The sequence below is a fragment of the Arachis hypogaea genome, chromosome 15 (genome assembly GCF_003086295.3).
Source record: "Arachis hypogaea cultivar Tifrunner chromosome 15, arahy.Tifrunner.gnm2.J5K5, whole genome shotgun sequence".
Classification (NCBI taxonomy): domain Eukaryota; kingdom Viridiplantae; phylum Streptophyta; class Magnoliopsida; order Fabales; family Fabaceae; genus Arachis; species Arachis hypogaea.
In genome coordinates, this window is record NC_092050.1 from 14,090,908 (window position 1) to 14,114,006 (window position 23,099).

The following is a 23,099-nucleotide window of genomic DNA, read 5'->3' on the forward strand; positions in this document are numbered from 1 at the left end:
TTCAATACTATTATATTTAATATGTACAATGAGAACAGTTTATCCTTTACTTTCTAAAGAGTAGTTTTTTTTTTTTCAAAAAAAAAAACTTTTTCAGGTGTGAAGTCTCAATAGGCTTGAATTCTTCTACCTTTTTAATTGTTGGTTTGAATTCTTCTCAGTAGGACCCATTCTCTTTATCTGCTACCTATTACGTTCTGATTTCTAAATACCATGAAATAGGTGCTCATTCTCATGATGTATAGGTATTTAATTCTTTCAAAATATTTTGTAAGAGAATTAGTTAGTTTGAATTTGTTGTAGTTTACTTAATGCATCCATTGCTTTCATTTTTTTTTTAATTTGTGATTATGTTGTTTCTCTCGGTTGATCAAATAAAAAAGTTTTAATATTTCTCTTTTAATATATATTGAGTATGAAATTGAAGCTGTGGTGAAAGTAGATAGTACTGTGAGTGTGAATAGAGGCATGATTAAAGGGAGAGCCACTCACGGAGAAAAGAGAAAAGGGCAAGAATAGGTACTCTTACTTATCCAAGTGCTCTGGATTCTGGATGCTTATAATTTTTTTTTGTTTAATTCTTGAGTATAACAAATTGTGATTTTTCCTTTCTTTAAAATTTGTTGTGGTCATTATCTTTATGTTATAATCTTGATACTCTTTATATAAAAGTGGTTGTTGATACATTTTTATCGAACTCTAAATAAAGTTTACAAATTTCAATCACTTTGCGTTCTACATCTGCCCTCAATGCTCCATGGCTCACCAAAACCACCTTCTTCCTTACCAATTTGTAACGAGATTAACATCTAACTAAGGTGCTTGAAGCCACAAAGTTGTTGATCCATGAATGATGTTATACAAATTACTACTTATTGTAAAAAATAAAAATCAAAGGGGATATTCCATTGATGCCAATTTTCTGGATTAATTTCTATAAATGACAAAGTTGATTCTAACTTTTTTATTTTGCTCTTTTCAGAAAGTTATTGCAGAATCTTCTTCCTCTTATTATTATTACATTCAGGTTTTCTTCTTCTTATTATTATTCGATTTATTGGCTAAAACATTTGAGATTGGTTAGCACCCGAGTTTTTAGATAAATTTGAACTATGGATATAATTGAGTTTGAGGAAAAACTGTTCCCGGAAGTGATGCTCAGGTAAGAAGATTGAATATATCTTCAATGATGAGTGGTAATTGCATTGACTATATTGTCTCTTTTTTATTCTTATAGTCTTTATGGTAATTTAAGAGTTATGATGGATGATATTTTATTTTGGGTTTCATTAGGTTATGATGAAAATTTTTAAACTTTTTATTTTTCAGGTTAAGTCTATATAGATATGTGGATGTCATCTGTTTTATCCATAAATATTTTTGTCAATATTTATTTTGTTTATAATTTTTTACTACCACGAAGACAAATCCTTAGTTATCAAAATATTTTCATTAGTGAGCATCATTTGAAAAGTTTATACTCATTGATGATGAACACAAGTCAACATATCTTTAATGACAGTTTTGGAATCCATACGGTGTCAAATCGTGGTGATAATGTATTGTACAAGTTGTATTTTTGGGGTTGTTTATGATCTTTGTGAAAAATGTCTTATCACTGAAAAAATTGTGCATTAGCTACAATATGTATCAACTAATTTTTTTTGTATGCTTTTTAGTTTTACAGTCTTAAAAATAAAATGGTTGAAGATAATATATTACAATTCATTCATGATTGATATATGTATATCATAATTATTTTATCTTTAAATTTATTTATTTCTTGCATTATTTTTTATTTATAATTGTCCCTCTAAAATTAATTATCAATTTATAATACACTTTCAAATTATATAAGATTTTAAATGTTATATACAATGACAAAATAAAATACTTTAGGTAACAAAAAAATATGGTAAATTATAATAATTGTTAAAGTTTTTAAACAGTTTTATTATTTTAAGTGTTTTACATATTTATTATTGTATTTTATTTTCTAATTTTGAGTTACTAACTAATTCTACTATAAGTCATACCGTACAAAAATGTGTATAATTAATAAAAAAATTTTATATTTCATTATTTTATTTATGTAATTTATGAATGCATTTCGTTTTTGTTAACGTACTTATTTTTATATCACATTATATCACATTATATCACAATTGATATGTGATACATTTAAGAAAAAAATTTGAAAATCTTAAATCTCATCTTAATTTTTAAATAAGAAAGTATTAAATCTTTTTAATAATTTCAAAAATAATATATGTTTAAATTTTTATTTTTTTTAAATATTAAAAAAATAATTAATATTTCAAATAATTACTCATTGTGTTCTATAATGCACGATGTCAATCAAATTTTGTTATTAGTTGTTAAAATAAATCACAATTGGTAATTTTATATATTTATGTCATTTATACCTATAAAAAGATGTCATTATGTTGACTTAAAATGTTATTATTAAACTTATACGTTGAATTCCGACCGCAAAAAAAAAATTACAATAAACATGTAGAGTTTAATTTTTATTTCTTCAATTCCATTCACATAAATTAGCATGCTTATGAATTATGACAGTAATTATTCCATGATGCTATATTAAATCCTGAATCTTATAAATAAATTGATCTATTGTATACTTATATTTTTTTTTGTCAAATTTTAATCTATATATGTATTTAAGCTGATTGAATATAATTTTTATACCTTATCTTTTTTATACATATACCTAATATATCTTTTATTATTTTTTTTGTCATGCCCGTGCAACTCACGGGTCGATGCACTAGTATAAATCAATTTTAAATTATGTTAATCGGTTAATCATCATGATTTATGTTGGTGACGGTCTTTTAGACTTTAGGAGATAATATTGATGCTAAGTCCATGTTTGAAATTCCTGAGTTGTTTTTATTAGCAGACGAATGTTCAAACTTGCAAAATTTGGTTGACTTTGTGTACCCTGGTATCTGTAATGAAATCCGTGAGTATTGAAACAAAGGTGTATCTTAGCACCCACCATTGATGCTGTTTCTGAAGCTAACAGCCACATGATGTCTCTGTTGCCAGGTGATTGTAAGATCTACGATTTCAATTTTTCTGTTCCTTATCCTTGTATGATTACTTCTTTTTTTTTTTTATTTAGTTCTGTGTGGAATGTATGCTTCTCTTTCCATCGAATTCTGTTTTCCTCTTTGCCAATTCATCTGTGAAAAAAAATGCTGCTGAAATTGCAATGCAGGTTTACTCGTGAATTTCTTAGTCCATTTACTCGTCGAGGAGGAAGGAAACACTGCTTCTTCATCATTAGGTATGATTTTATTTTTATTTTTAAATAACACAAATAATATTTAACCGAATATAAATGTTATTATTAATACTATAAAGCCATTTTATTCAATTTGCTCCATAGCACTAAAATAAAAACTACGCTAGTTTATTTTAATGTTCTTCATGTTTTTAATACGATAACATTTTTAATGATTATTTATTTTAGTGTTCTTTTTTGTTAAGATAGGGTTAATTTTAAGAAAAAAATTTATTCCCTCGCTGTTATATTATCATTGGAATCTTCGTATATTTCTAATTTCTCATCTTAACCTCCACAAATTCTGACACAATCTTCATATATTTTTAATTTTTTATTTTAATCTTTACAAATTTTAAATCAAATACATCTCTATCACATATTAGGTATAATATAATAAATATTTAATTTTTATATTATATGAACTTTTAAGGAATTTAAAAAAAGAAATTATTCTTCATTAAAAATATATTTATTATAGTCTTTTTTATTTTTAAAAAAAGAAATTATTCTTCATGATTCATGATTCGTTGGAAAACTTATTTCTAAAAGAACGAGTTGATATAAACTTTGCACATTTTTCATATCGATTGCTCTGGTTTAAGTAACAAGTATCTTGTGGATTCGGCCTAGAAGCTATTACTTTATTCTCAAGGTTAATAATTAGATCGCAAAAAACTAACTCAATTTTAATTTGTTGTATAATGTTGGAGTTGCTAATAGCCAGCTGGCGTATGTGTTAATATATAGGCATGTTCATTGACTAGGAACACTGACCATATGAATAAAATAATTCACATTTCATAGATTCTATTTCGTGATTTATAAGAGTAATGATCATATGAAATTCGTTCTGCTGTGGTTTATTAATTTATTATATTTGGTCAGCTGCTTGTACTAAATTTTATTCAGGTTTATAAGAGTAATGATCATATGAATTGTAATAAAAATAATTCACATTTCCCACATTCTCTTCGTTTATTCAGGTTTTTAAATTTTATATGGGATGCCCTTAATTACTAAGTAAGCATAAGTTACTTTGAAGCCTATTCTATATATAACTTATATATTATTTAACCACTGGCCACCATAAGTCTATATGATTATCGTTTTGTATATTGAATATTTTTAACTCAATTGAAAGCACTAGTATGAATAGTAGTGTTAACTACATAATTTTTCTTAAAAAAGAAGGGAATAGGAGCACGGTCATTATAATTTTAACTTCAATTCAGGAAGAATCAATAATAAAGAAAAAGAAAAACTATATTTGTGTTATAAATAAGTAGAAGGTATTGTTAGTTTTGTAGGATTGGTAAGTTGAGCATGAAAGAAGCTTTTCAAAACTCATGTTCTATTTTACTTTTATTTTAAAGTATGATTTTCCTTCCATTATTCTTTATAGTATGTTGTTATTTATGATATTTTTGAGTCTTGATTACAATTCACAAGTCACTTGTTTTAATTTTTTTTTTATATTTTCTTAAACTCCCAAATATAAGCTCATTATAGAACACACATCTTGAAAAAGTATAATTTGATATCAAAACTATGAGAAGTTGCTGCCCTGGATTATAATTCATCAACTACAAGAAGGTTCTCTATCAGGTACTGTTATTTTTTTATAATTATAGTTCTGTCATTCAATTGGATTCTTATTATATTAAAAAATATAATTAGTTATTGATATTTTTTTATTGAAACCTGTGTATTTATACTTTTAAACCTCATGTATATCAAAGTTCTTTTTAAAATTGTTGGTTTTCTATTTTTGGAATTTCGGATTTGGTAAAGTCAACGGTACACCTTATCTACATTGATTGTTTAGCCATTGTAAGTTACTAAACTTTATTATTTTTTATTTTTTCTTTTAGTCGAATGTTTTGTTCATGCAATTTTATCTTTTACTTTCTTGGTTAGCCGACTTGAGGGGCAAGGAGTGCCCCAAATGTAGGCTGAAGCTCTGACGGAGGCCATTATCAATGTTGTGGCCAACAACAATGAAAATATTTCACATTGACTAGATTTTACGCTAGTTTCGTATTAATATTTGTTTTTTTTTCTCTGTGTCTTTGAAAAGTGGATATTATTCTAACGTTGGGTGAAAGTCAAAAGCATACAAGTAATTTTATCTAACTAATGGACAGAGAATTTTTTTTACACTGAATGAAATGGCTTTTATAATTGAAAGAGGGTTTCAAAGAGAGATTAACATCAAATTCATAGATTTAGGAGTGATAGAAGGACTGACAAGGAGTTAAAAATTGAAGTAGAAAATGCAAAAATTCTTTTCCAAGTATATGTAAAAACCACGAAGTCTAATAAAATACTATATGAATACTGTATTGTCTAGCAGCACATAGAATAATATATCTTAGTTGAAAAAAAAAATTAAGATGTTGAAATGTTTGATAGTAGTGTAATGCATTGTATGAATATATAATACTCTATGGTTTCAAGTTGAGTTCATCGGTTTCCCATGAAAACTCCTGCCAAGATTAAAGAGGTGTTTTCGATGAAGGTTCCGTGGAAAAGATCATTCCTCAATTTGAAACAAACATCCAACATTTTAGTTTTTTTTTTTTTTCAACCAAGATATGTTATTCTAACTGTAGCAAAATAATACTGTATTTTATTAGATTAGGCTTTGTCTTTGAAAAGAATTATTTTCTACTTTAACCTTCAACTCATTGTCAGCATCTTTCATGTCACTCCTAAATCTATGGATCTGATATCGCATGTCTCTTTGAAATTTTTTTTAAATTATAAAAGTCATTTCACTGTATAAATAAAAAAAATTTCTTTGTCCATTAGTTAGGTAAAGTAAAATTATCTGTATGTTCTCGACTTTCACCAGTTCAACTTTAGAATATTATCCAGCTTTCAAAGAAAAAAAAAAATATTAATGCGAAATTAGCAGAGAAATGAGGGAATGTGAAATATAGTCTGTGCTGTGGGCTACAATATCGATAATGGACTCTATCAGAGACTCGGCTTGCCTTCGGAGCACTCTTTCCCCCTCAAGTCGGCTAATAAAAAAAGTAAAAGATAAACTGTATGAGCAAAAAATCGATTAAAAAAAAAAAATAAAAATAGTAAAGTTTAGTAACTCACAATCGCTGAACAATCTATATAGATTAGGCACGTTGACTTTACCAAATTCAAAATTTTAAAGATAAAAGATATATAAATTTCAATGAAAAAAATATCAATAACTAATGGTATTTTTTAATATAATAAGAACTCATAGGGGTGAGCACGGGTCGGTTTGGTTCGGGTTCAAGGTAAAATTAGAACCGAACCGATCAAAAAATAATTGGTTCGGATTTGCGTTTTTTTATGCTTGTACCCGAACCAAACCAAACCGATAAAGAGTGGGTTGGTTCGGTTCAGGTAGCGGGTACCCGATGACTTTGAAATTAAACAAAAATTGGCAAATTTTTATGTTAAAAATTCAACAAATACAATAAACATGTAACATCAACAAAAATAATGCAAACATATTAAAAACCAAAGACATTAAAAACTAAACTCATCAAAATCTAAACATATTAATAGTGAATAATCTTGTCTAATGAAAATATAAAAGTGCAATAGAAATATTAGAAGTTAAATACAAAAGTCTAGTGAATAATCTTTGAAAAAAGCTAAAACCAAAACACAATAAAATCTAAACATTAGAAGCTCAATACAAAAGTGCAATAGAAATATTTGTTTTTCAAAGTCTTCACTCCATAATCCTTTACTCCATTAACCAAGCATATTCAAGAGAGGAGTTGTAACCTTCAAAAAATCAGCATATAATTAGCTAATGTCAACATATAAAATTGATTAATTAAAAGAAATTCAACAAATAACAGTAAATAAAAATGTTAACCTCAAATTGTTGTAAATAACATCAACTCCAATGGCTTGATTAGATATTGTTAAAGCTGAGAGCTCTATATTAACAGTAATTAAATTATTATTAGAGACTCAACAATAACAACAATTACATAATAATTTAAATAAATATAATTTAAAAATAGTAAACTAATTCAAGTTTTTCTTGGTCCTCAAGTTCTTGCTTTAAGTCATACATCTTCTCTTGAGTCTTCAACCAATTTTGTGCGTAAATTAGAGACTCAACAGTAGAAGGACTTAATGAGCTTCTAAATTGGTCAAGCACATGACCACTAGTACTAAATGCCGACTCAGAAGACACGGTAGAGACGGAAATAGCCAACAAATCTCTAGCCATGTGAGCAAGAGCATAATACTTCATTGATTTCAATTTCCACCAATGCAAAATGTCAAAACCGGGAATGTTATCCTCCATCTTCCATGTATCTTTCCAATTCATTCCTTTTGACCTCAACTTGCTTTTTTTTAACCCTCATTCTAAACTCATCTTCGAAGTCATCTTCCTCCTCAATTGCATTTTCACCACCAACCCCATGATCATGAGAGGCAATGCTAGAATTAAAACTACCAAAAGAACTACCATCCGAAAGGGGATACATCATGGAGTAATACTCAAACAACTTATGAATGATATCCTTCAATTTTTTCAACATATCTTTGGCTTGATTCAACCTATACACCCGATTAAGACAAAATTCAACATAATCATACTTGTAACGAGGATCAAGAAAAACAGCCACAAAGAGAAAGTAATTTATCCCATCACCCTCCCAATATTTGTCTAGTTTCACTTTCATTTGTGTCGCCATCTTTTGCAAACCAACATCATTACTCTTTCTCCACTTATTCAAAGTTTTTTGAATATCACACAACTTATTGAAAAAATTATTACATGTAACATTCAAAGAACCAGAAAAAGTAAGAGTTGCATCATAAAATATCTTCAAGAACTTCACAAACACACGTGCCCTTGTCCAATCATTAGCATCAGGAGGTCCTCCTTCAGACTCAAGCGCCAACAAATAAAATGAGTCTTGATAACTAAGCCGACTAAAAGCCGATTCAAACTTCTCAGCAGCCTCTAGCATCAAATAAGTAGAGTTCCACCTAGTAGGCACATCTAACACTACACTAGCTTTAGAAGTTATATTAGCCTCTCGAACACACCTCTTAAAAGCTTGCATCCTAGCAGGAGATGACCTAACAAACTTGCATGCAATTCTGATTTTAGTTATTGAGCTATCAATCTCTTTCATACCATCACCCACAATTAGATTTAATATGTGAGCACAACACCTCATATGCATGAACTCCCTATTTAACAATGTTGACCCATTCCAATCACCCATGCCTCTAAGTAAATACGAAATTGCAACACTATTAACACTAGCATTGTCAACAGTTACACAACATATCCTTCTAATACCCCACTCTTGCAAGCACTGTTCTAAGGCTCTCCCTATAGTTTCACCCTTATGATCAGTAATCAAACCAAAATTCAAAATTTTTTTATGCAATGTCCAAGACTCATCAATATAATGCGCAGTCACACACATATAATTCAAATTCTGAATTGAGGTCCAAGTATCGTAGTAAGGGAAACCATTTGGCGATTTTCAGATAACAATGTTCTCAACTTCTCTTTCTCATATCTAAACAAAGCCATACAATCTCTAGCAATTGTCCAACGGGAGGGAACCTTAAACCTAGGTTGTGCTTTACTCATAAATTGTCTAAAGCCTTGAACCTCAACAAATTTAAAAGGAAGTTCATCAACAATTATCATATTTGCAAGATCAAGACGAGTTTCCTCTTGATTAAAATCAACAAGCTTCATAGTGACTGCATTAGGGTCATCCTCAATTTGGCTCCCAAGTGCAATAGTTTTCTGCCCATTTTCAGCTTGCTTATGAGGGTTTTTAGTGCAAATTCTTAAATGTTTATGCAAGTTTGTTGTACCATGACTAGAACTATTGCATATATATATTTTTTTACAATAGTTGCAGCAAGCTTCATTAGGAGAACTTTTAGTAAAATGCGCCCAAACACTACTAGGTGCTCTACTGGGTTTACGTTTTACCTCTTTTGGAGGCTCGCCAGTAGTTCCAGCAGCTTTGGTTTGTGTTTCTGATGAAGGATTTGAGGCAGGCAACTTTGGGGGAGCTGGACTTTGCGATGTTCCACCAGAAAGAACATCGTTCTCAACAGTGGGAGTGGCTGCACTTGGAGAAGAAGTACTTCCAACAACCGAATCACTTTTAGGGTTAGTTTTCCCCCATTTTTTTGAATCTGCAAAATACATAAAATAAGAGAAGTCATGTATTTGTTAAATTATTAGTGAAATTGCATGATAGATAAAAAAAAAGAATAAATACATATACAAATAGGAATACAAATATCATGATAATTGCACTCTATCATCACTTGCTACATCTTTAATGTCATCCTATATCTTATGATTCAATACAAAATAAACTCAATTAACAAGATAAAATCACATATTAGTGAAATCAACTTGCTGAAGAGGGAAATTAATACTTAATGTTACAATTTGACAGCACCTAACTTCTTCTGATGGATACTACTTTATAAACACCGGTTTAAATTAATCAAATCAACTCAATTAACAAGATAAAATCACATATTAGTGAAATTGCATGATAGATAAAAAAAAGAATAAATACATATACAAATAGGAATACAAATATCATGATAATTGCACTCTATCATCACTTGCTATATCCTTAATGTCATCCTATATCAGTATATCTTATGATTCAATACAAAATAAACTCAATTAACAAGATAAAATCACATATTAGTGAAATCAACCTGCTGGAGAGGGAAATTAATACTTAATGTTACAATTTGACAGCACCTAACTTCTTCTGATGGATACTACTTTACAAACACCGGTTTAAATTAATCAAATCAACTCAATTAACAAGATAAAATCACATATTAGTAAAATTGCATGATAGATAAAAAAAGAATAAATACATATACAAATAGGAATACAAATATCATGATAATTGCACTCTATCATCACTTGCTACATCCTTAATGTCATCTTATATCAGTATATCTTATGATTCAATACAAAATAAACTCAATTAACAAGATAAAATCACATATTAGTGAAATCAACCTGCTGGAGAGGGAAATTAATACTTAATGTTACAATTTGACAGCACCTAACTCCTTCTGATGGATACTACTTTACAGACACCGGTTTAAATTAATCAAATCAACTCAATTAACAAGATAAAATCACATATTAGTGAAATCGCATGGTAGATAAAAAAAAGAATAAATACATATACAAATAGGAATACAAATATCATGATAATTGCACTCCATCATCACTTGCTACATCCTTAATGTCATCCTATATCAGTATATCTTATGATTCAATACAAAATAAACTCAATTAACAAGATAAAATCACATGTTAGTGAAATCAATTTGTTGGAGAGGAAAATTAATACTTAATGTCACAATTTGACAGCACCTAACTCCTTTTGATGGATACTACTTTACAGACACCAGTTTAAATTAATCAAATCAACTCAATTAACAAGATAAAATCACATATTAGTGAAATTGCATGGTAGATAAAAAAAGAATAAATACATATACAAATAGGAATACAAATATCATGATAATTGCACTCTATCATCACTTGCTACATCATTATATCTTATGATTCAATACAAAATAAACTCAATTAACAAGATAAAATCACATATTAGTGAAATCAACTTGCTGGAGAGGAAAATTAATACTTAATGTCACAATTTGACAGCACCTAACTCCTTCTGATGGATACTACTTTACAGACACCGGTTTAAATTAATCAAATCAACTCAATTAACAAGATAAAATCACATATTAGTGAAAATGCAAGATAGATAAAAAAAAAAAGAATAAATACATATATAAATAGGAATACAAATATCATAATAACTGCACTCCATCATCACTTGCTACATCCTTAATGTCATCCTTAATATCACCTTGCCTTCAGCGTAATGTTTTATGTTTGGTTTCAACTTCAAATTCTAAGGGGACTTCTAGTTTTTAGTGAACATCAATTATCAAACTCTAAGGGTTTGGTCTCTGTTATAAATATTTGCTACCATGAATTATAATAGTAACTGCATAGCAATTAGCATAATATTTTTGAAGTTAACAAATCAAAATTAGCTTATAGAAGATCCTCAGTTCAAAATCAAATCTAGCTTTTACACAAGAGCAAGATTCTATTAATATTTAAAAAATTGAACAGCACGATTGTTTCAGAGTGATCAAGATTGCTTTATTCAACAACAAATAAGAATGTATAATTTCAAAAATTGAACAGAAAATAAAACAATTAATAGTTTAACATATAACATTCCCCAAAAATTATAGACTAACCTGAATGAGTGACTGGAGAAGACGACGCTGGAGCCTGGGCCCTGGAGGAAGCTGGCTGCTGGAGAGGGAACGGCTGGCTGAAGACGAAGCTGGCTGCTGGAGAGGGAACCGCGAACAACGATGCTGACAGAGATACCGAATGAGATGCCAATGACCGGGACAAAGTTGATTGCTGCGTCACTGCCGCTACGAGGAAGACGATACACCTGATGGTCCCACGGACGAGGTGGAGAAGACGATGCGCCTGACGCCTAATGGAGAAGACGAGCCTGACGCCTAATGGAGAAGACGATGAAGATTGGAGAAGCTGCCAAGCTGGTTACGTGGTAGGAGGAAGCTCTGCGCCTCTGCCTCTGCTAGGGTTTCGCCATGGTTTGGTAACTTTGGTTGCGCCGTTAGTGAGATTGTGTATTAGGGTTATCAGGTTATGCGTTTTTACAAAGTCATATATATATATTTTATTTAATTAATTATAATCGGGTATACGGGTTGGTTCGGGTTCCGCGTCCCCAAAACCGATACTCGAACCAATCATCAGCAATTGTCATCGGTTTGGTTCGAGTTGGACCCGATTACCCGTCGGTTCCTGAACCAATTTTATTGGTTCGGTTCGGGTCCGGGTGGGTAATCGGGTACCCGCTACCCATGCTCACCCCTAAGAACTCAGAGAATGACAGAACTATAATTATAAAAAGACGAGTACTTGATAGAGAACTTCCTTGTAGTTGCAGCAACTTCTCGTAGTTTTAACTTTTAATATCAAATTGCACTCTGTGTTCTATAATAAGAGTATATTTGGGAGTTTAAGAAAATTAAAACAAGTGACTTGTGAATTGTGATCAAAGACTGATAAATATCATAAATAATAACATATTATAAAAAATAATAGAAGGAAAATCATACTATCATACAGTATTTTATTATAGAGGAGTGATAGGGGCCAGCAAGTAGCCATTAATGATGATTTTAACGGTGTGAGATTAGTGTGAAATTTCATCTTATAGCTCATTTTTCAATACTCGTTACATGCTGGCCAAAATTTAAAAAAGTTGTTAGCTCTTTAAACTTTTCCTTTATTATATTAGAGTTCGTGGCTTCCACCTGTGTTTTGGAAAGAAGTTTTGCATTTTCTACTTCATCCTTTATGTTGCAATTCTATTTGAAACTTTTTTTGAATTATAAAAATAACTTTATTGTGCAAATAAAAAGAAAATTTCTTTCTATCCATTAATTAGGTAAAATTCCTTGTATGTTCTTGATTTTCACTTGGTTCAATTTTAAAAGATTGTCCACATTTTAAAGACACAAAATGAAAAAAAAAATATTAGTATAAAACTAGTATAGAAAAAGAGGATTCAACCACGTGCATTAGAATGGCACACACTAACTCGCTACTTACACTTTTTTTTTTTGAATCAAAGGGAGCTCAACACAGCAGAGTGGAGCAGATAGCAAAGCTATAGTAAGAATAAAACAAGATAACATACAACTCCTAGACACTGTGACCCGGCCATCAACACCCAAAGGGCTCAGCACCACTCCATTCTTCGTAGAACGTAAACGATCTGTTAATAATGTCCCCTACTCTTGAACTCTTATTTCGGAAGAGCCTGTCATTCCTTTCTAGCCAAATTGTCCAGATAACAGCAAAGAATTCAGTGAATCATCTCTTCCTATCTACCTTCCTTCCTATAAAGCTCGTCCAACTCTCAAAATGTTCCTTCAAAGTACCCGGAAAGCTCCACCTTTGTTGAAAGGCCATTAGCCAAGCACACCACACCTGCCATGTAATCTCACAACTAAGAAACAGATGATACGCGGTTTCCATAGGCTTACCACAGAGAAGACACCTATTGTCCTGCTGGTCAATAACCCGTAATCTGCACAGTCGATCCTTTGTGTTGATCCTTCCGACTAACGCAAACCAAGAAAGGAGTTCAATCATCGGGGGGACAAATCCTTTCCAAACAGCACTAGTGAAGCTATAGCTGGTAACCTCCTCCAGTAGGACTTCCTCCTTCATCACTCGCACAGAATTTTGTTGAGTAGTCACCTGTTTTATCAAATTTCCATACCACACTATCTTCCCTACCATTTATAAGCTTGAATGACTTATTCATATGCAAATGATGCCCTTTCTATAATGGAAACTGGAAACCTCAACTATTATTATGTGTCCTGTCCTATATGTGTGTTCGAGCTTGAGTTCTCACTTCTCAGTTACTACCACCAACACCGGGTGTGTTTGGCAACCACGTTAGAAGAAGAAAAGTATGTTACAGTTTCTTAAAAGTTTCAATTTTTGGTTTGGCTAATTTTTCTCTCTATAAACATAGAAGTGATTTTAGTCTCAAAACCACGTTTATAAGAAGCAACAATTTCTAGCTTCTGCATTTAGCTTTTGGCTATTAATATTTAATATTTATTTTTCTTTACCGTTTTTATCCTTTATACATATTATTGTATTATTTATTGAATTGTTATTATTTCTCTTTATATGAGTTTTTTTTATTATTTATTATTTATTATTTATATTTTTTATTAAATTTTTATTTGGCATTATATATTATTATACTGGTAATTTTTGTACATTATATTTATTATTATCTTTTTATAATATAATCTATTGATCCCATTAGGTAAAATAAAATAAACAAAAAAAATTAACCATAAATAATAATAATAGTGTTACGATGGGTAATCGGAGATTATTGGGTTGGATTAGTTTGGCTGGCCCAATCGTCTGAATGAGGTGTCCAAATAGGTTTGTAATCCAAGGGCCCCGTCCGACTTCAGTGTGAGAGAATGGGGGTGGTACCTGCAAAGATACTCCGATGCCAAAGTCAGCAAAAAGAGCAAAACAGGTCTAGAGAGTATTGGCCTTGGTGATACCTGAGAAGTGTCAGTGTATTTATAGTGGTGAACCCATAACCACCGTTGAAGTAGTTCCGCCATTTAAGGTGGATAACCGTCCCCTTATCTTAGGGAAGTTGAGATATGGCTCCTGGAAGTGGTTAGAGAGATTTTAGGGGCAGTTACTCATTTGAATGAGTGTTTATCTGCCAGCTAATCCTCGTCCCGACTTCTTTAGGGTAAGTCATGGTAAGAACCGACTTCGTAGGGAGAAGGTCGGTGTAGGGCGAGACTCAATCCTTTGGATTGGGCCTTTCATTTGGACCTGGGTCTTATCAATGGGCCAGGGTATGAACAGTGCCCCTATTCGAACCCAATTTCTTTTGAGACTTGGGTTCGAGTATTCTACTCGGGGTCGTAGCCGACTTGTGAGGGAACCGACGTGATTGTTCGGAACCGACGTGACTTTCGTGACTTTTGGTTTTCATAGTTACGTCTAATTAAACGTCGCGTCCGTTAGAGGTTTGCGTAGGTATTAATTACCTTGGTAACGGTGAACCCATTAATGACCGCTTTCCGTTTTTACCATTATGCCCCTAACGTGTCTATAAATAATTTTCCTTTCTTTCGTTGTTTCGTTTTTGCGTTTTTAAAATTTTCTTCCCATCTGTTCGTGGGGCATTCTTCGTTTGAAGGCTTTCATCTTCCTCTACCTTGCTTCCAGACAAAGGTTAGTCTTTTCTCCTCTTCTCTTTTATGAAATGCTTCTAATTGCATGCTTTTACTTTTTTAGAGAGAGGAGTTGACTTTGTAGGCTACTGTTTGATTCCATGCCCCCTTAGAGACCCTGTTCTTGACCTTTTTCTTTTTCCCTTTGTAGGTTTCACGAATCCTTTTTTAGGAAAAGAAAATGTCTTCCATAGAAACTCTTGCTCAGTAGGTCGATGTCACAGTTTTAGGAGAGGAACCTTTGGTCGATACCGAATTTATCACCAACTTTCGCACTCACCACAGAATCTGTACTTCTGAGGAGGATAAGCCGAAGTATGAATTGGTGGTCCCGGGTCTGGAAGACCGGATTTGCTTCGGGAGGGCTACTGAGACGGCCCCTCATTTCTTCTACATGTATGAGAGCATGGTTACCCGTTTGGGTGTTTTTCTCCCATTTTCTGACTTCGAAATGGCTGTCTTACGTCACTGCCGTGTTGCTCCTACCCAACTTCACCCCAATTCCTGGGGTTTTCTGAAAATCTACCAGTTTATCAGCCACGCTTTAGACTTTCTGACTTCCTTGAGGATTTTCTTTTTCCTTTTCCACATGACCAAGCCCTTCAGTGGGCAAAATAATAAGCAACAATGGGTGTCTTTCCGAGCTATACAAGGTCGGAGAGTCTTCACCCTTTTTGATGAATCCTTCCATGACTTCAAAAATTATTTTTTCAAAATTCAAGCTGTAGAGGGTCACCACCCCTTCTTCTTAGACGAGAGTTCTTCCCCTCGCTTTCCTCTGTACTGGCTAGAGGCCTCCACTTGTGAGAAATATGGTTTGGATGATCTGGATGAGGCGGAGGCAGCTATTGTGGAATTCCTCCGAGAAGTGTGGGGGCGGGCCCCATATCTGGACACTAAAAAATTTCTCCAGGGGGCTCCGACCTTTGTCCAGACGCAATTAGGTAGCCCTTGATTTGTTTAAGCTTTCCGTGCCAGGAATGGCGGCGCCAGGGTAACTAGTTCTCCTCTTTTTCCTCCTCCCACTTCTTCCCAAAATTTGGAGACCCCTTCCCGACCTATCGTTATTTCCTCCTCGGCTTCTTCTCAGCCGTCCCCTCCCCCCAATCTTTCCCTGAGCCAGAGAAGAAGAAGCGCAAGACTTTAGAGTCTAGCTCTTCTTTTGAAGGTGAGGCTAAGGTGGATGCGCCTCAGTTTGTTCGGAAATACATCTATCCTCATACCCGTATAGGTATGGATGATGTTTCTATTCGGAATCACCTCACTATTCTGGCTCAGGAGAGTATCAGGGCGGCAGGAATTTGTACAAAGTTCCTTGATATTTTTGAGAAAACTCCTCTTAGCTCTCTGGGTTCAACCTCGAGGGTTGAAGAGTTGGAGGGGAGGTTTCTCTTATATCAAGGGTAGGAGAAGTTGCTGAGGGAAGAGATCGCCAAATTGAAGGAAGAGAAAGATGGCCTCCAGGAGAGGGAAAAGAAGTTGCAGGCTCAGTGTAACATGGAGGAGGGCCTAAGGTTGAAGGTGCAGGAGAGTTATTCGAGCCTGTTCACGGATCTTGTGGAGGTGAGGAAGGACTTGTTGAATGCTAGGAATGCTTATGCCGAGGAAGCCTGGAGGATTTTTAAGAAGCAGGTCGGAGTTCTTGCTCCCGACCTGGATCTATCTCCCTTGGATCCTGACAAGGTTGTCATTGATGGGGCGATAGTCTATCCTCCTCCCTCTCCCAAGCATGTCACCGATTCAGATCTGAAGACTCGGGGGCAGAGGATAATTGAGTCCCCTCCTCGTTCCAAGGATGCTCTGAGTTCCTCGAAGGTTCACAGAACCTCCTCTCCGACTACTCTCCCTGATTCTGGTGGTGATCCGACTACTCCCTTCGACTCTGGTGGTGATACTCTTTAAAATATTTGTGGCTATATGGGGCCCGGCCTGTGGGTCCCCTCTTTTTTAAACTCTTTTTTATGTGGTGGTAACTTCTTGACATTTTCCTTGGCCTTTTAAGGCCGTAAACAACAAAAAATATTTAAAAATACCCTTTTTTGGATAAGGGTTTAGGTTAATGAAGAATACCCTTTCTTGGATAAGGGTCTAAGTTACTTTTTTGCGTGCATGCTTTTCTGAGGTTGGTTTTTGAAAAATCCCCTTTGATCTTTTTGAAACCTTTTCTTGGCTGTCTGTCCTTTTTGAGTCTTTTAACTTTAAGGACTTAGGACAATCTTTTGGCTCTTTGATAGGTTTTTCGATCTCTTTTTGGTATTCCTTATACTCAATTTTTTGATTCATTGAGTTCCTATGACTTAGGTTATTTTTGCGATGCGTTTTCTTTGCTTCTCGGGTTTTCATTTCGACTTATGAGTCGGAATTTTTTCGAGTTTCTCACGATCAACTTTTATGACCTCTTTACACCGACTTGTACCTCGTCGTTTTATCCTGACGATCATCTAGGTCGGTTCATGGAATTTTCACGTTTTGTCAAGCTTAAGTCGGCGCGTTTCGTAGAAAAAAAAAAGACAAACGAGGAGGAATTTATAAGAGATATTGTAAAAAGATCTTTATTTATTTGGGAAGGTACTTTACTGCTACTAAGGGTTTTTGATAATCCATTCTCCCTTAGTCTCTACTTTGATGCCTCGTTAAAAACCCTTCTTCAGAAAAACCCTTTTATTTTTGGGAAAAAATTGTGAAGTTGGGAAAAGAGTACATCAGGGAGTAGAGTTCGCTTTTAACTATAGTACCTTTTCATGTTACAAGCATGCCACGACCTTGGTAACTCGGTGCCGTTTAGGTCGGTCACCTTATAATAACCTTTCCCTAAGACTTCATTAACTTTGTATGGTCCTTTCCAATTAGCAGCGAGCTTTCCTTCTCCCGATTTGTTGACTCCGGTGTCGTTTCTGATCAAGACCAAGTCGTTTGGGGTGAAACTCCTTCGAATGACTTTTTTGTTGTATCTGATAGTCATCCTTTGTTTCAATGCTGCTTCTCTTATCTGGGCCTGCTCTCGGACTTCGGGGAGTAAATCAAGTTCCTCCTTGTGCCCCTGTATATTCCCGATTTCATCATGGAGAATCACCCTAGGACTTTGTTCGCTGATTTCTACTGGTATCATGGCTTCTACTCCATAGACAAGTCGGAAGGGTGTTTCTCCAATGGCAGATTGTGGCGTCGTCCGGTAAGCCCATAATACTTGTGGGAGCTCCTCTGTCCAGGCTCCTTTTGCCTCTTATAGTCTTTTATTTAGCCCTGCTAGTATGACTTTGTTGGCCGCCTCGGCTTGTCCATTTGCTTGTGGGTGTTCTACCGAGGTGAACCGGTGTTTAATCTTCATACTAGTCACTAGGCTTCTAAAGGTAGAGTCGATGAACTGGGTTCCATTATCTGTAGTAATGGAGTAAGGTATCCTATACCTCGTGATGATATTTTTGTAAAGGAACCTCCGACTTCTTTGGGTTGTGATGGTGGCTAATGGTTCTGCTTCTATCCACTTTGTGAAGTAATCTATTCTCACGATTAAGTATTTGACTTGTCCTGGCGCCTGGGGAAAAGGACCTAACAAATCCATTCCCCATTTTGCGAAGGGCCATGGAGAAGTTATACTAATGAGCTTCTCGGGGGGAGCCACGTGGAAATTTGCATGCATTTGGCATGGTTGGCATTTTTTCACAAACTCTGTGGCATCTTTTTGCAAGGTCGGCCAGTAGAATCCAGCTCGGATTACTTTCCTGGCTAGTGACCTGGCTCCGAGATGGTTCCCGCAGATCCCATTATGAACCTCCTCTAGCACTTCAGTGGTCCTTGAGGTCGGTATGCACTTCAACAATGGCGTTGATATTCCTCTTTTATAAAGGATACTTTTTATCAGAGTGTAATATTGTGCTTCCCTCCGGATTTTCTTAGCCTCTTTTTTCTCTTTGGGGAGGGTGTCGAATTTTAGGTATTCGACCAAGGGATTCATCCATCCGAGGTTTAGCCCAGTTACCTCAAGGACATCTTGTTTGCCCTCTGCTTTCACCACAGAGGGCTCTTGGAGAGTTTTTTAGATCAGGCTTCTATTATTCCCTCCTGGTTTGGTACTTGCTAACCTGGAGAGGACGTCTGCTTTGCTTTTAAGATCCCGAGTTATGTGTTTGATCTTGGTTTCTGCAAAGCGCTCGAGAAGCTCCAGAGTTTTTTTCAAGTATCTTTTCATATTCGGGTATTTGGCCTGATACTCTCCATTTATTTGGGAGGTTACTACTTGAGAGTCGCTGTATATCATCATTTTTGTCGCACCGACTTCTTCTGCCAGCTTCAATCCTGCAATCATGGCTTCATATTCTGCCTGATTATTTGAAGTTGGGAATTCAAATTTGAGGGATACCTCTATTTGGGTTCCCCTTTCATCAACCAATATTATTCCTGCACCGCTTCCTGTTTTATTTGAGGATCCATCTACATAAAGTTCCCATGCAGTTGGCTTTTTCTCTTGATCTCCCGCGTATTCTGCTATGAAGTCGGTGAGGCATTGGGCTTTGATTGCTGTCCGAGTTTCATACTTTAAGTCGAACTCGGAGAGCTCTATTATCCATTGAACCATTCTCCCTGCAACATCCGTCTTTTGGAGGATTTGCTTCATGGGTTGGTTCGTTCGGACTCTTATCGTATGAGCTTGAAAGTAAGGTCGTAGCCTCCGTGAGGCTATTACTAAGGAGTACGCAAACTTCTCTAGCTTGTGGTACCTTAGTTCGGGGCCTTGTAGAACTTTGCTGATGAAGTAAACTGGATGTTGTCCGACCTCGTCCTCCCTTATCAGGGCTGATGCGACAGCTTTGTCTGCTACAGATAGATATAGGACGAGATCTTCCCCAACTAGAGGTCGGGTTAGGAATGGAGGTTGACTTAAAAACCTTTTGAACTCCTGGAACGCTCATTCGCATTCTGGAGTCCATTCAAACTGGCATCCCTTTCTTAACTCCTTTTCATCCAACCTAGTTTGTCAAATGCAGGCTTGAAAAGGATGTCTGCCGAACTTCCTTGATCTACTAGGGTTCTGTGGAGGTGGGCATTGGCTAGGATCATGGTTATCACTACTGGATCATCGTGTCCAGGGATTACTCCTTGCCCATCTTCTTTTGTAAATGAGATGGTAGGGAGGTCAGATGATTCGCTTCCGACCTGGTAAACTCGCTTGAGGTGTCTCTTGCGAGAGGACTTGGTGAGTTCCCCTCCCGCGAATCCTCCTAAGATCATATGTATATATCTCTCCGGAGTCTGCGGTGGTGGGTCTCTTCTATCCGCGTCATCTCGCTTTCTCTTCCCATGATTGTCCGACCTTTTCATGAGATATCTGTCAAGTCGGCCTTCTCTGGCTAGCTTTTCTATCACGTTTTTAAGGTCGTAACAATCGTTTGTTGAGTGACCATATATCTTATGGTACTCACAGTAATCGCCGCGACTCCCCCCTCTTTTGTTTTTAATAGGCCTGGGAGGTGGCAGCCTTTCAGTATTGTAAATTTCTCTGTATACGTCAACTATAGAGACTTTCAGAGGAGTATAAGAGTGATATTTTCTGGGTCTGTCGAGACCGAGGTCTTCTTTCTTTTTGGGCTCCCTCTCCCTCTCTTTTATCGAGGGGAAGTGCCCAGGTCGCCAACTCGACTCTCTCAATCTAGCATTTTCCTTCATGTTGATGTACTTTTCAGCTCTTTCTTGTACATCACTTAAGGAGGTGGGGTGCCTCTTTGATATGGACTGTGAGAAGGGACCTTCTCTAAGCCCATTTACCAGCCCCATAATGACTGCCTCGGCGAGCAGGTCTTGAATCTCTAAGCATGCTTTGTTGAACCTTTCCATATAGTCCCGTAGAGGTTCTCCGACCTCCTGCTTTATTCCCAGGAGGCTCGGTGCATGCTTTACTTTATCTTTCTGAATGGAGAACCTCATTAGAAACTTTCTAGAGAGGTCCTCAAAGCTGGTGACCGATCTTGGAGGGAGGCTATTGAACCACTTCATCGCTGCTTTCGATAAGGTGGTCGGAAAAGCTTTGCAGCGCGTCGCATCAGAAGCATCAGCCAGATACATCCGACTTTTGAAATTGCTTAAATGATGCTTTGGATCTGTGGTTCCATCATAGAAGTCCATATCAGGGCTTTTAAAGTTTCTTGGAACTCTTGCCCTCGTTATGTCCTCACTAAAAGGGTCCTCCCCTCCTGGGGGTGACTCTTCTCGATCGCCACGGGAGTTCCGACCTTTGTGGGAGGATTCTAACTTTAAGAGTTTTTCTTCTAACTCTTTTCGTCGTTCCATCTCCTCTCTTAGGTGCTTTTCTATCTCCCTTTGTTGCTCCCGCTCCTGTTCCAGCTGTTCCAAGCGACCTTGGTGGCCATGGACTAGCCCCATTAGTTCAGTTGCATGGAGTGGTCCATCCTTTTCCGATTCACGCCCCTCCGAGGAGTTCATCTTCGGATTTTTAAATCCGGAGGTGCCTTCCCTATGTTGGTCGTTGGTTTCCTGGTGAAGGGTTAGGTCTGCGTCATTGTTTCCGGTATCTAGATTCTCTTGTTCGGAATCCGATGCCACATGACCGTCTTCCGGTGACATGTCCGCTATTACTGGTTGATCTCTCGGGTCCCCGGCAACGGCGCCAATGTTACGATGGGTAACCGGAGATTATTGGGTTGGATTAGTTTGGCTGGTCCAATCGTCTGAATGAGGAGGTGTCCAAATAGGTTTGTGATCCAAGGGCCTCCGTCCGACTTCAGTATGAGAGAATGGGGGGTGGTACCTGCAAAGACACTCCGATGCCAAAGTTAGCAAAGGGAGCAAAACAGGTTTAGAGAGTATTGGGCTTAGTGATACTTGAGAAGTGTCAGTGTATTTATAGTGGTGAACCCATAACCACCGTTGAAGTAGTTCCGCCATTTAAGGTGGATAACCGTCCCCTTATCTTAGGGAAGTTGAGATATGTCTCTTGGAAAGTTAGAGAGATTTTAGGGGCAGTTACTCATTTGAATGAGTGTTTATCTGCCAGCTAATCCTCGTCCCGACTTCTTTAGGGTAAGTCGTGGTAAGAACCGACTTCGTAGGGAGAAGGTGGTGTAGGGCGAGGCTCAATCCTTTGGATTGGGCCTTTCATTTGGACCTGGGCCTTATCATTGGGTCAGGGTATGAATAAATAGTAAAAAATTATAACGTACTAAAAAAGAATACTAAAAGTACTAAAAATATACTATATAAAAACATGTAAAAAAAATATATAAAAAATTAAACCTATATAAAAAAATAACATTATAATTTAATGTCATGTCCATTTTAGTAATTATTTATCTAAAAGTAATTTTAATTAATATTATCCAAACAATATTTATTTTATCAAAATTAATTTTAGTATAGAGTTGCCAAATATAAATCACGTTGACACAAACTTACTTCTACCTAAAATCAATTCTATAAAATCACTTTTATTCAAACTGAAGTTTGACAAACCATAATCCAAACACACACTAAGTTGTCCTGTTCCTGTGTTGTTTTGAGTAGGGACCACTTTCTCTTGCCCGGGCATTTATTCTTCCCCACCAACCAAGCCACAACACCACCACCTTAATCACTCTCTCAATTATACTACTGCCACTACTACTATGCAACAGATAGATAGATAGATATAGATATAGATATATATTGAATATGCTTTGAAGTTTGAACATTCATCTTAAACAAGAAGATGGTGGATTGATGGTAGAGGCAGGGAGCTGTTTTGTCTGTAGTAGCGTTTCTTGGTTAAGGCTTTTGCTTTGCTTTTATTCCAAGACATGTTATGTATCCGTTTCATTAGGGATACCTTTATTAGTTGGAATTCGTCGGACCAGCTTATTACAAAGTAGTTAGTATTAATCAACTACGGTAC

At 35.4% G+C, this 23,099-nt stretch overlaps 1 protein-coding gene and 1 long non-coding RNA gene across 3 annotated transcripts; one reads left to right on the plus strand and one right to left on the minus strand.

Moving 5' to 3' along the window:
* The first annotated feature begins 2,140 nt into the window (after window positions 1-2,140).
* On the plus strand, window positions 2,141-23,081 carry LOC140179601 (uncharacterized). 2 transcript variants are annotated; one of them, XR_011873171.1, is made up of 3 exons: window positions 2,141-3,075; window positions 3,248-3,316; window positions 22,733-23,081. It is a non-coding gene; the product is annotated as an uncharacterized lncRNA (long non-coding RNA). The 2 variants fall into 2 exon arrangements; XR_011873170.1 differs by lacking the exon at window positions 22,733-23,081 and adding an exon at window positions 13,057-14,143 and having other exon boundaries at window positions 2,683-3,075.
* On the minus strand, window positions 8,631-12,282 carry LOC140178992 (uncharacterized). The gene is made up of 3 exons (XM_072216949.1): window positions 12,228-12,282; window positions 11,636-11,950; window positions 8,631-9,505 (listed from the first exon to the last, which is right to left on the minus strand). Exons 1-3 carry the CDS (start codon window positions 12,280-12,282, stop codon window positions 8,778-8,780), a joined length of 1,098 nt encoding a protein of 365 aa, XP_072073050.1. The 3' UTR covers window positions 8,631-8,777.
* Window positions 23,082-23,099: the final 18 nt, after the last annotated feature.